At 40.0% G+C, this 14,209-nt stretch overlaps 1 protein-coding gene and 1 long non-coding RNA gene across 6 annotated transcripts in view; one reads left to right on the top strand and one right to left on the bottom strand.

Moving 5' to 3' along the window:
• The window catches only part of LOC138761905 (contactin-associated protein-like 5), an 857,011-nt gene that overhangs the window by 348,389 nt on the left and 494,413 nt on the right, over positions 1 to 14,209 (top strand). For all 5 annotated transcript variants that reach the window (XM_069934856.1, XM_069934855.1, XM_069934854.1 and 2 more), the window contains exon 9: positions 6,689 to 6,832. In XM_069934856.1, coding sequence (XP_069790957.1) covers positions 6,689 to 6,832 — 144 coding nt within the window. The remainder of the gene's footprint in view (positions 1 to 6,688; positions 6,833 to 14,209) is intronic.
• Positions 1 to 14,209, bottom strand: part of LOC138761908 (uncharacterized) — a 230,101-nt gene that overhangs the window by 209,486 nt on the left and 6,406 nt on the right. The window lies entirely within an intron of this gene.

Genomic DNA, 14,209 nt, shown 5'->3' with positions numbered 1-14,209 from the left:
AATTCATGCACAAGAATTGCTCCTTTGCATTGTACTTTGATAATCTTCATTCATTGGAGGATATTTCTTATGGTTGATGAATTCAGAGACAGGAATAACAGTTTCAGAATATGGGATAGATTATTGTTTTACATTTAGATAATGGAATGGGGCATGTTGTCTGATACACCAGCTGGAACCCATCAGTGGCTTCAAGTTTATGATCATTTTATACCTGGTACACTGAGAAGAGCTCATTTAGCAAGCTGCCCAGCAAGTCAACTCTAATGTGCAGATACCAATTCATAAAAAAACAGCATCTGGATTTCTGCATTTATCTGCATGCTTGCTGAGGTCTTAAATCTTCTAGCCCGTTTGTGGTGAATTCTTGGTATTTAATAGAAAGATTTGATTCACTATTGTTTTATATGCTTGTGCACTTGCTCAAAACACAATGCACAATTTGTAGTTACATTTTAGAATTACATTTATCAAGAAAAATATCTTCCCATTTAGTTTTGGTGTCACTGTGAAAATTACAATACGAATGTTGTGCATCATTCTCTGATCAGAGAGAATTGCAATGCCTTGTGAAATCTACTGATAGCTTATCACTGCACGGGAACAGAGAGTCTCACTGATAGCTCAGGAAATTATTCAATTTATCTGCGCGCTTGAAACATGATTCAAAGCTACCATAATGTCTCAGCAAATTTTGCGACTGTACCATTATCTCCAATGTTTGTTGGTTAGAGTTGTACAGTCCAGAGAGAGACAGGCCTTTCAGCCCAACTCATCCATGCTAGCCAAGTGGCCTACCTGAGCTACCATTTGCTGCATTTGGCCCATATCCCACTAAATCTTTCCTATCCATTATACTCATCTCAAATCTCATAAAGTGGTAACCAGCTACCACTTCCTTTGACAGTTGTCCATGTACACACCACCCTCTGTGTGAGAAACAAATTGCACCTCAGAACCACTTTAAATATTTCCTCTGTTAATGCTCTCTGGATTTAGACTCCCCTACCTTCGGGGAAAAAAAATCTGACCATCCACAGTATCTATGACTCTCATAATTTTAGGTACCTCCCTAACGTCTCACTTCATCATCCTACATTATGGAGCAAAAGACTCTGCTTCCCCACTCATTGGACCCCCTAAAGTCTATGTACCGTTCCAACTGATCTACAGATGATGCCATTACTACCACGCTTCACCTAGGCCTTACCCACCTAGAAAATAAAGAGTCATATGTTCGAATGCTGTTCATAGATCAGCTCAGCCTTCAACACAACCATACTGCAGCACCTAATTAGGAAGATGAACCTGCTGGGCCGAAACACCTTCCTCTGTAACTGGATCCTCAACTTCCTGACTAGAAGACCTTCATCAGTCCGGATCGGAAACAGCATGACCAACATTATCACACTGAGCATGGGGACCACTGCTGTTTACCCTGCTGACCCATGACTGTGCAGCAAGATATAGATCTAATCACATCATCATGCTGATGATACAACCGTGGTGGGGCTTATATGCAAGAATGATAAGTCATCTTACAGAGAGAAGAGGCAAATACTAATGGACTGATGCAGAGACAACAGCCTCCACTTGAACATCAACAAAACAAAGGAGATGGTTGACTTCAGGAGAGGAAGTCAAGAGTTTCAAATTCCTTGGTGTGCACCTGGCGCAGAATCTCTCCTGGTCTCCCAACACCAAATCCATTGCCAAGAAGACCCAACAATGCCTTTATTTCCTGCAAAGATTGAAGAAAGTCTGGCTTCCACTCCCACTCTCACTACATTCTACAGTGGATGCATTGAGAGCATCCTATGTAACTGCATCACTGCCTGGTTTAGGAACTGCACTATCCCAGAACGCAAGTCCCAGAAGCAGACTGTAAAGACTGCTGAGAGGATTAATGGGGTCTCTCTCCCTGCCATGATAGATATTTATAATGGCCGTTGTTTGCGGAGAGCTATAAACATTGTGAAGGATTCCACAACCCATCCCTCAATCTGTTCACCCTCCTGCCATCCGGGAAGAGGTACTGAAGTGTTCGGGCTCTCATGACCAGATGGAGAAACAGTTTTTCCCCCCCCCCCCAAACTGTGAAGCTTCTGAACTCTGGGGACACAAGGCTAGCATATGTAACATGATATTTATAAATTATATGTTATTTATAAAAAAATGTTTCTGATGTAATTTAGCCATGTAAATAACCGGCTCCACAGTCTGGAGAAATGCTATCTCGTTTTCAACGTACACTGCAATTGTTATGGTATGAACGACAAATAAACACAACTTGAGTTGAAAAAAATCCCCCATCTTATCCAATCCAGATAAGTGTGAGGTGATGCATTTTGAAAGGACAGACCAGAAGGCTGAGTACAGTGTTAATGGTCAGTTACTTAAGATGAACAGAGGGATCTTTGGATACAAATTCATGCATGGCTCAAGGTCACCGCACAGGTTTATAGTATAGTTAAGATCAATGGAATGTTGGGGTTCATTAATAGGGGGATTGAGTTCAAGAGTCAAGAGGTCATGTTGCAACTCCACAAATATTTGGTGAGATCACGCTTAGAGTATTGTGTTCAGTTCTGGTCACGTCATTATAGGAAGGATGTGGGAGCTATGGAGAGGGTGCAGATTTTCAGTACCTTGCCTGGTATGCCAACAGGGCCTGATATCCTGCAGTGCTTCAGCCTCTTGAAAGATGTTCTGGCATTGGCCTCAGAGACAAATATCACATGGATTCTCATTGGTACCGTTGAATTCTCCTTTTCAAAATGAGCATAAACGATGTTCAGCTCATCAGGGAGTGAAGCATCACAGTCATTTATGATGTTAGGCTTTGCCTTGTATGTTGTCATGGCTTGCAAGCTCTACCATGGCAAACATCTGACTCTGTTTCTAGCTTCCCTCAGAATTGCCTCTTTGCTGCTAAGATAGCCTTTCATAGATTGCACCTAGACTTCATGTAGAGATCTGGATCACTGGTCATCACCCTCAGCAATTTGCGAGTCCTTTCATTTATCCATGACTCTTGGTTGAGATACTCACCCTGGAATGTAGGAGGCTGAAGCGAGACCTTGTGGAGATTTATAAAAATCATCTAGGGTATAGATAAGATAAATTATCATCATATTTTTCCCAGAGTAGGGGAATATAAAAACTAGAGGGCATAGATTTAAGGCAAGAATGGAGATATTTACAAGATACCCAGGAGAAATCTTCAAACAGAGGGTCATGGAAAAATGTAACAAGCTGCCAGAGAAAGTGGGAGGGGTAGCTACAATTGTAACATTGAAAAGGCATTTCAATGGTATATGGATGGGAAATGTTTTGAGGGATATAGGCTGACTGCAGGCAAACACAACTAACTTGTTGAGGCTACTTGGTCAGCATAGAAATGTTGGGCTTAAGGGACTTCTTCCATGCAATAAAACTTTATGATTCTATAATTTTAAATTTGTAAGAATCCTGTAGAGGATGAATTGCTGCAATATATGCAAGCTGGCTTTCTATATCTGTATGTTGAGGAACTGTCTAGAGTAATGGCTTTATAAATTTATATTAAATATAGATGCAATTGAATAGTGGAACAGAACATGGAACAATCCAGGAACAGGCCCTTCAGCCCATGTGTCAGTGTGAACATGAGGTCCAAATTAGATGAAAACTCTGCCACTTATATTTCTCCATTCCCGCATATTTATGTGTCTATCCAGAAGCCTCTTAAATGCTACTATAATATTGGCTTCCACTGCTACTCCTGGCAACCTATTTGCCACACATATCTCCCTTAAATTTACATATCCTCACCTTAAATGCATATCCTCTTGTGTTTGATGTTTTTTTCATGGGGAAAACATTCTGAAAGTCCACTCCATCAGTTCCTCTGATGAATTTATAAAGTCCAATCAGGTCACCTCCCAGACTCCCACAAACTAGAACCAGAGTAAGCACCCGAAGTTCATCCAACCTCTCCCCATAATTCATGTCCTTGAAACGAGGCAACATTTATTTTATACCCTTTCCAAAGCCTCAATATCCTTCTAATGATAGGATAACAAGAACTACATACAGGATTCCAAGTGTCACCTAACTAAAGTGTTAAAAAGGTGCAACATGACTTCCTTACTTCGCACTCAATAGCTCGCCCAACCAAGGCAAGCTTTCTTTATCTACGATCTACTTGTGTGGTAATTTTCAAGGAGCTATAGACTGAGACCCCTCCCCGCCACCCACCCAGATCCCTCTGTACGTCAATTATTTACATTTGACCTCACACAATGAAACAATTTTCACTTGTTTGGATTAAGCTTCATCTGTCATTTCTCTGCCCATATATACATCTATATCCTGTTTCACTCTTTCATAATCCTTTACACTGTATATATCATGTTGCATTCATTGATAGCCCTCTATACTATTTTAAACTCTACCAATCCAGGTGTATTCTTTGAACTTATTTCCTTGTTCATTTAAGTAATTTATCTACTGTACATCACAAAAAATACTGGTTATGGGCCTATAGCCAGAATAATACCTTTTCACAACTAACGTCTGTCTTCTCTGGGACAGCCAATTCCATTTCCAAACTATCAATTCACCATGGATCCTTGTCAAATGCATTATTAAAATCCACATAGACAGCATCTACTCTCACCTTTGTCACTGCCTGCATTGAATGATGTCTGTACCATTGACCAATCATGATATCTTAATATCAGACAAATCGCTGGAAATGGGATGGTTTTAAGGACGGAGGGTTGATGTACTAAGTGAAGTTGATGAGATGTAGGTGGTGCTGGGTACCAAGATGCAGGGACATTCACTATACATTCATTGTTTCCCTGATTACTGGGCTCTTTTGCATGATGTGTTTTATTTTCATTCTCCTTGGGGACACTTCCCACCAATACCCTGCAGAATCAAAAGTGAAAGTCAATACGTTGCCGGAAATTAAATGTGTGGTTTACAGAGGAATAGAACTGAATAGATTACTCAACAAAGATATGATAGGCCAAGTTAGATGAAGCAAGGAGGTCTTCAGAGCCGTGATTGTTGTTCATACACAAAAGTGATGGAGAAAATTAGGAGATCCCACAGTATCCATATAACCAACATGTCAGCCCTTCTTCAAAGTTAGACCTTTATACTACAACCAGGTAAAGTACAGTTTGTGCTGCATTGATTCTACAAGAGAGCCATGACATGGATGCGGACCCTCCGGTCATGGCCTGCTGTTCTGCGATACAATTTGTGGAAATGATGGGCCATCCAAATGAGAACCTTCCCACCAATTCTCTCACTTCAATCCATTTGTCTGATTTTTAATGGTGCACTATTTAGCCAAATGTACACAATTTTTAATTCAATATAAGTAATTAAAGATTATGGAGATAAAATAGTAACATGCAATGTGATAGAAGGTTTATCACAATCTCTTTTTTTTTTGAAGGTGTAGCCATAGGCTCCTATCCCTTTAATTCCCCTTTACCTCTTGTGATATAATACTGCCCTATTATACTTGAATGCAAATCTCATGCACCTTGGAGTCTTCATAAATGTGATTGAATCCTTTAGCCAACATGTTTTACATCATTGGAAATTTGCAGTTCAAAATTCTATAAATGTAATCAAATTATCCTTTGATATTGCACATGAGAAAGCTCAGGATAAGATTCAGATAAAGCAGATTTACTGGTCAGTGTCTAATGATGGTCTGGTGGGTACTTGTATTGGAGTCCAATGTCATGCAATCCCATTTTAAGAATGTTCAGAGCCATTTTTGTTACAGAGTAGATGCCACTGTATGATTTTATTTTAATTTTAAAAGTAATTTACTCAGTAGTTTAGGGGAGACATCGGGGTAATTTTTTTTTTTACACAGAGTTGTGGGTGCCTGGAACGCTTTGCCAAGGGTTGTAGTGGAGGCTGAAACATTTGGGGCATTTAAGAGACTCTTCGACAGACACATGGATGAAACAAAAATAGAGTGTTACAAGGTAGGAAGGGTTTAGTATTATTTTGGTACGAATATGTAGGTCAGCACAACATCGAGGACTGAGGGGCCTTTAATGTGCTGTAGTGTTCTATGTTCCATATCAGAGGTGGGCAACCTTTTTTTGTAAAACTCACATTCCACCTTAAGTATTCCCTATGGCATAAGTGCTCTGTGATTAGTAAGGGATTGCTTAAGATGATATATGAGTTGAAAGAAAAAATTTGAAAACCACTGTTTTAATCGTACCTAATCGACTCATTATGTGCAGTTTCACAACTCTAAAAGGAAATGGGCCAATGACAACTTCTCTGAAGCAAAATATTTCAGTAACAATTGTGTCTAGAACAGTGATTCTCAACGTTCCCTTCCCATTCACATAACACCTTAAGCAATGTTTTACCAATCACAATGCACTTATCGCATTGGGAATACTTAAGGTGGAATGTGAGTTTTAAACAAAGGTTGCCCACCCCTGTTCTGTATTCTAAGTACCAGAGGTTTGTAGGTTATCATGAGAATGGAAAGAAGTTGGTTTCTGAATAAGAATTTGTGTAAAGTGCTGAGGTGAATACTGATGACACAAATGCGTATGCTCATTGTGAGATGCTCTCATTTATCATCCTTATTTCATTTTGCTTTTAATAGCATTGTCTATGGATTTATGAAGATCTAATTTGTGCTTTGCAGGTTCGGAGCTGAATGATGGACAGTGGCATTCAATTCATTTCAGTGCGAGAAGGAATCAAGTTAGCATCACTCTGGACGATGAACCTGCCTTAATTATTAATTCAGATGCTCAGATTAATTCAGGACACAGCTACTATTTCGGTGGTAAGACAGCTCACTTCCTTTACATCCATAACTTATTTTGATTAACTGTTTTGTTTAAAATATTTCCATTTTATAGGCATATAAATCAGCAATATCCAATGGAGGTATTTTGTAATATTCACATTAACAAAAGTATTATGAATTCCTTAGACCCTGTGCAGACTATGCAAAGGGAATGTTCTTAAAATAACTCTTCCTGAACCCCAAGTGTAGTCTAATTACTATCTTCCGTCGTTTAATTTTTCAGTGAGTTGGATTTTTTTTTGTTAAGATCTTGAGAAACTGGTGGAATTTGATTCATAAGAACTGCAGAAAAGCAGATGGATGGGTATTTAGCTTCTAAGTTCTGGATATGGGACTACATTGAAAAGGTCTTTCAAAGAACTAGAATGGCTTGACAGGTAGTCTGGCCGCAGTCAATGGTATAAGATTAAATACATTTCCAACTCTGGCATTCAAATCTCACTGGTCCTTCTCTGCAGTTTGCATATACACTACCATCAGTTTACTCAGAAATAATTAATTTTTAAAAATTTAGACATGCAGCACAGTAACAGGCCCTTTCGGCCCACGGGCCCATGCTGTTCAAATTCACCCAAATCCCCCAGACATTTTGAAGGGTGAAAGGAAACTGGAGCACTCGGCGGAAACCCAAGCAGTCATGGGGAGAACGTACAAACTCCTTACAGACTACGATGTCTAACTGTGAGTACTTATCACCTCTGATATTCCGAAACAGATTTTTTCCAGCTTTTATTCTGAAAAATATTTGGGCAGTCTGAGTTGCTTTCTCTGAGATCACTTTCATATATCTACTCTTCTGTGTAGTGGCGTTGAATGAAAGAATGATCTTCAACAAAAACAAACAGAAAATAAAAGAAAATCACCAGTTCAGACTGCTTTCATGGAGAGAATAGTGCAGGATTTTGATTTATTGTTATAATTCCTCGCCTTTCAATTTGCTTTTCACTGCTAATGGTGAACAATCCACCTCACAAAGTACAGTGCAAGATTAGAAACTGTGTGCCTTTGCTAGCTCTTTGAAAAAGCGATCCATTTATTCTCCTTTTGCTAGCCCATTTCCATCAAGCTGGATTTTTATTTTCCTTCTCAAATTCTCCAATTTCCACATGAAACATCATCACCACACTTGCAACCTGAGTGCAACAACAATGGAGGGGGGAAAAAAAAACATTATTTTCATTCTAGTTTTTTTGTCATGCTCTGTATATGGTAGCACAAAAAAGGCTGGGGGAGAAGGTTAGGCAGGGCAGGGGGAGGAGCACAGGCCAACAGACAACAGTCAAAGTATTGGACTAGAACTTTGATCCAGAGATGTAAGTTCAAATCTTACCAAGGCAACAGGGAAATTTGTTTCAATAATTAAATATATTTGCGTTTCAAAGAAAAAGGGGTTTCTTGGTAATAGTGAGCATGAAATCATTAGTTAAAAATATTATCTAGTTGATTGGGGGACACTCGATTGCTCAGTCTGTCTTCAATGTAATTTGAGAGGACTCTAAACAGCATAATCAGTTTGGAGGCAATTAGTGATAAAGAAAAAATGTATGTACTGTGCCTGCAATTCAAACAGAAAGAAAGGTGAAACATGACCCATCAATTTTTGATTAATTTAAAAGCAAATCAAAAACCATATAGACTGAAAAAGGATGATGAGCAGAAATTTATCCCTCTACTGCAGATACTACAGGAGTAATATGGAAATGTATGGGACTGAATCATGAAATTTATTTCCCTTGACTTCAGTGGAATTAGTTTTCTTAGGTGAAGTTCAGTTCGCCTATATTAATGATTCTTGTAGAATTATCTCCTAGTTATAAACTAAACAAGAAAAAAAAAAGAATAGTTCTCCTAGCTTTTCAAACCTCCCATGCAATTCCTACACACCTCCATAGTGATCCTAATCTTGTAAAAACACAAAAGTGCTGGAGAAACTTGGCAGGTCTTGTAGCATCCATAGGAGATAAAGATATATAACCGATCTTTCAGACCAGAGTCCTCCTTTAAGGCTTGAGCAAAAGCAGACGGGCACCTGAATAAAAAAGGCTGGGTGAGATGGTGACACAAAGCAGGGAGAGGAGCACAGGCCAACAGACAACGGGTGATAATTGAACATGGATAGAGGACTGGAGAGGAAAGGTGAGCATTGATTGAGGGAAGGTATGGCTCTATGGGCTGGAGGAAAGGAAATGGGGATAGGGAAAGAGAGAGAAAGAGAGGTAGTGAGAGAAAGAGAGAGAGAAAAGGAAAAGGAGATATTGGAGTAGGGGAAGAGGAGAGACAGGAGAGCCAGGAGAGGGTGGTGCAAGCAGAAGCTGGAGAAGTCTATGTTAATATGATAGAACAGAACAGTACAGCACAGTACAGGCCCTTCTGCTCTCAATATTGTGCCGACCTATATATTCCTACAAAAAAAAATACTAAACCCTTGCGCCCTTGTAACCCTCTATTTTTCTTTCATTCATGTGCCTGTCTAAGAGTCTCTTAAATGCCCTTAATGTTTCAGCCTCCACCACCACCTCTGGCAAGGCATTCAAAGCACCTATAGCTCTCTGTGTAAAAAAACTTACCCATGATATCTCACCTACATTTGCATCACCTCACTTTAGACAGGTGTCCTCTGGTGTTCCACTGTGTGGAAAAGGCACTGGATGTCTATGCCTCTCAGAATCTTGTAAACCTCTCATCCATCTTCACTCCAAAAAGAAAAGCCCAAGTTCTAATACCCTTGCCTCACAAGTCTTATTTTTCATTCCAGGCAACATCCTAGTAATTTTTTTCCGCACCTTCTCACAAGCTTCCACATCCTTCCTATAACGAGGCTCCATCTGGTTGGAGAATGCCCAGACAGAATATGAGCTGCCGTTTCTCCTGGTTGTTTTCAACAAACCTACCAACTACTACAGCTACCTAGATTCCATCTCAACACACCCTGTCCCCTATAAGGATTCCATTCTTTTCTTGCAATTCCTCTGTCTTCTTCACATCTGCTCCCAGATAAGGTCTGACATGCTAGATCATTCGAGACTTCATCCTTCTCCTGGCCTAAGAAAAAAAAATAGGTGGCTTATTTTAGATCATAAAATAGGCTTTTGCTTTTAAGTATGTGCAATATAGGTATTTTGGCTTGAACACCTCCAGAACTATTGATATTCTTTGAAGAAGTGACAAGCAGGCAGGATAAAGGAGATGCAGTGCATATTGTGTATTTGGACTTTCAGAAGGCCTTTGACAAGTTTCCGAACATTAGGCTACTGAACACAATAAGATCTCATGACATCACATAAAATGTAGAAGCCTGGGTAGATCATTGACTGATTGGCAGGAAGCTGAGAGTCAGATTATAGGGATCATATAGGGAGCTGCCAGTTGCTCATGGTGTTACACGGGGGTCCCTGTTGGGGCCATATCTTTTTATGTTATATATTAATGATTTGGATTATAGAATGAATGGCTTTGTGGATGTTTTAAGATGATACAAAGGTGGATGGAGGAGAAGATGGTGTTGAGGAACAACACCATCTCCCTATGGAGGCTGCAGAAGGACTTTCTCTGGATGGATTAGCAGAATGGGCAAAAAAAATAGCAAATAAAATATAATGTCTGAATGTGAATGGCCATCGGCTTTGGTAGAAAAAAAATAAAGGTGTTGACGATTTTTTAATTAGGGAGAAATCGATAATTCCCAAATGCAAAGGAATCTGGGAGTCCTCATGCAGGACAGGCTGAAGGTAAATTTGCATTCAGTGGCTGAGTCAGTGGTGAAGAAGACAAATGCAATGCTGCATTCATTTCAAGTGGAATAAAATATAAGAGTAGGGATGTTATATTGAGGCACTAGTGATACCTCACGGAGTATTATGAGCAGTTTTGGGCTCCTTATTTAAGAAAGACTCAATGTGCTGATTTTTGCTCCTATTGTCTTATGGTCTTCTAGATTTATGGTCTAAAGAACTAACAGGATGATCCATATGGTTCCAGTGGTCTCCCAGCAGAGGATGTTTGACCTTTGATTGGTCACGATGCCTTTTTCACAAGCATAGCAACATCCAATTGAAGATTGGACATATGACATTACAGCATAGTATAGGCTCTTTGGACCAATATGTTGTGCCAACCTATAGATACTTAGCAAAATTAAAAAATGAAACCCTCCCTACCTTATAACCCTCTATTTTTCTTTCATCCATGTCCCTCTCTTACTGTTCAATCTCAGACTGCTGCAGATGGAGATTCCCACTTTGTTCAAAATCGTCCCAGTGCCCAAGAAAGCCAGGTGATCAGCCTCAATGACTGTCACATAGTAGCACTCACATCTACTGTGATGAAATGCTTTGGAAGGTTGGTCATGGCCGAAGTAAAGGTCTGGACCCACTGCAATGTATGTACTGTCACATTCACTCCACAGTTGATGCAGTTTAATTGGCTGTCCACTTAGGGGACATCCTGCTGCTCTTCATTGACTACACTCAGCCATCAACACCATAATTCCTTCAGTTCAAGGCCACAAGCTCAGAATCTTGGGCCTCTGCAGCCTGCTCTACAACTGGATCTTCGACTTCCTCAATGGATGACCGCAGTCAATATGAACTGGAAACAATGTCTGTTCTTCACTGACAAACAACACATGTTTACCTCAAGGATGCGTGATTGCCCACTGCTCTAACAATTCTACACATATGACTGAGTGGTAAGGCACAATTCAAATGCTATTTGTGTATATGCCAATGACACCACAGTTGTTGGCAGAATCACAGGTGGCAATGGGGAAGTGTACACAAGGGAGATAGTTCAACTAGTTTAGTGATGCCACAACAACAACCTTGCACTCAATATTAGCAAAGCTAAAGTGATGATTGTAGACTTCAGGATGAAATCAGAAGAACATAAACCAGTCCATTTTGAGGGGTCAGCACTGGAGAGGGTCAAGAACTTCAAATTCCTGGGAGTCAACATTTCTGAGAATCTGTCGTGGAGCCTCCATGTCGATGCAATCAAGAAGAAGGCTCGCCAGCGAGTATACTTTGTGAGGAGTTTGAAGAGATTCAGAATGTCACCAATGACTTTCGAAAACCTCTATAGGTCTACCTTGGAGAGCATTCTGACTGGTTGCATTACTGTCTGGTATGGAGGTGCCAGACAGGAAAAAAAAAATCTCCAGAGGGTTGTTAACTTGGCCTATGATATCACGGGCACCAGTATTCACTCCATCAAGGACATCTACAAGAGGCTGTTTTAAAAAAAAACAGCCACTATCCTCAAAGACCCCCCCACCACTTAGGCCATGCCCTCTTCACTCTGCTACCCTGTGAAAATGGTTCCAGAGCCTGAAGACAAGCACTCAATGGCACAAGGACAGTTTCTACCCCTCTTCCATCAATTTCTGAATGAACAGTCAATCACAGACGCATTGTATTTTTCTTTTTCTTGTGTTAATTTATTTATTTATTTTGAAATATGGTTTATAGAAATAGTTACAGTGATGCTCTGCAAAACAATGAATTTTGTGACATGTTCATGACAATGAATTCAGATTCTGATTCTGCCTGCCTGAGTTTCTTAAATTGACCTATTGTTTCAGCCTCCATCACCACCCCTGCAATGCATTCTAGGCACCCACAAATCTCTGTGTCAAAAAAACTACTCCTGATACATCCCCTAAACTTCCCTTCCTTCATTTTGTACAGATGTCCTCTGATATTTGCAACTCCCACCTTGTGAAAAAGGTCCTGACTGTCTACCTTGTCTATGCCTCTCATAATCTTGTAGACATCTATTGAATCACCTCTCATTGTTCAGACAGCACCCTGTTAAATCTCCTCTGCACCCTCTCAAAAGCTTCCATATCCTTTCTCTAATGAGGTGACCAGAAATGAACACAATATTCCCAGTGTGGTCTTTCCAGAGTATTATAGAGCTGCAACATTACCTCGTAATTCCTGATCACAATCCCCTGACTAATGAAGGCCAGCGTAATATAGGCCTCTTATGTATCCTATCAACCTGTGCAGCAACCATGAGAGATCTGTAGATGTTTATCTTTCACACTTACCATTAAAAGATAATGAAAACCATGTACTCTGCCTTCAGGTTTGACCTTCCAAAATGCATCAGCTCACACATCTTGATTGACCTCCATCTGCCACTTTCTCACCTAACTCTGCATCCTGTCTATACCCTGTTGTAAACTACGACAATCTACAACACTACTCATAACATCCCCAATCTTCATATCATCTGCAAATTTACTGATCTATCCATATACTTTTTTTGTCCAGGTCATTTATAAAAATCACAAAGAACAGAGGTCCCAGAACAGATCCCTGTGAAATTCCACTAGTCACTGATCTCCAGTCAATAGTGACCTGACATTCTTCTCTTCTTGGGTTGTCCTTCAAGATTGAGGATGACTTGTTTCCATTCGAATCCTGTTCATTCTCAGATGACTATGTCACATTAAAGATCCCACAGGTGTGAAAGTTGAAACTTGATCCGATGGATGGGTGAATGGGTGGCTGTGTTCCCCTCCTGCTAGCATTTTGTCTTCCATTGTTCCAGTTGAAAAACAATGAAGTAAATGTTTCATACCTTCATGGATATTTCACACTAGTTTTGTGGAGACTTGTTCCAGGGTTGCCATGAGTTGGTCAAGATGTTGCACATTTTCAGAGATTTTGGGAAAATCTAAAAATATTTTCTCTGTCTTCTTGGAGAATTGTTTCCTTGGCAAGTGATAAAAGGATAGTGTTCAGTTTCTGCTATGACAACAGAAACCCTGGCAAATTTCTAGAGGTGTGGTAGAAAGTGTGCTGACTGACTACATCAATACCTCTGAGTGTAAAGCCCTCCAGAAGGTAATGGACACAGCCCAGGACATCATAGGTAAAACCCTCACCACTTATTCAGTACATCTACAGGGAATGCTGCCATCAGAGAGCAGCAGCAATCATTACACCTTCTGTTCTTGCAAATGCCATCAGGAAAGAGCTATAGGTGCCATATGACTCACATCAACCACCAAGTTCAGGATCAGCTGCTACCCCTCCACCATCAGATTCCTCAACGACAAACTCAATCAGAGGCTTCATTTAAGGACTCTTACTTGTGCATTTTATTAATTTTCTTTTTGTTCTCTGTGTATTGCACAGTATGTTTACATTCATTATCTATTTACAGTTCTTTGTTTGTTTACATTTTACACAGTGTACAGTTTAATTTTTGCATTACCAATTAGTGATCATTCTGCCATACCCACAGAAAAAAAGGAATCTCAGGGTTGTGTGTAATGTACTCTGACAATAATCTTAAATCTGCTTTGAAACTGGTGGGGGTAATCTTGGATAAGCATTGTGAGAA

This window comes from Narcine bancroftii, chromosome 4, assembly GCF_036971445.1.
Source record: "Narcine bancroftii isolate sNarBan1 chromosome 4, sNarBan1.hap1, whole genome shotgun sequence".
NCBI lineage: Eukaryota > Metazoa > Chordata > Chondrichthyes > Torpediniformes > Narcinidae > Narcine > Narcine bancroftii.
The sequence above is the reverse complement of the archived record's forward strand: the minus strand, read 5'-3'. Positions and strand labels throughout refer to the sequence as shown.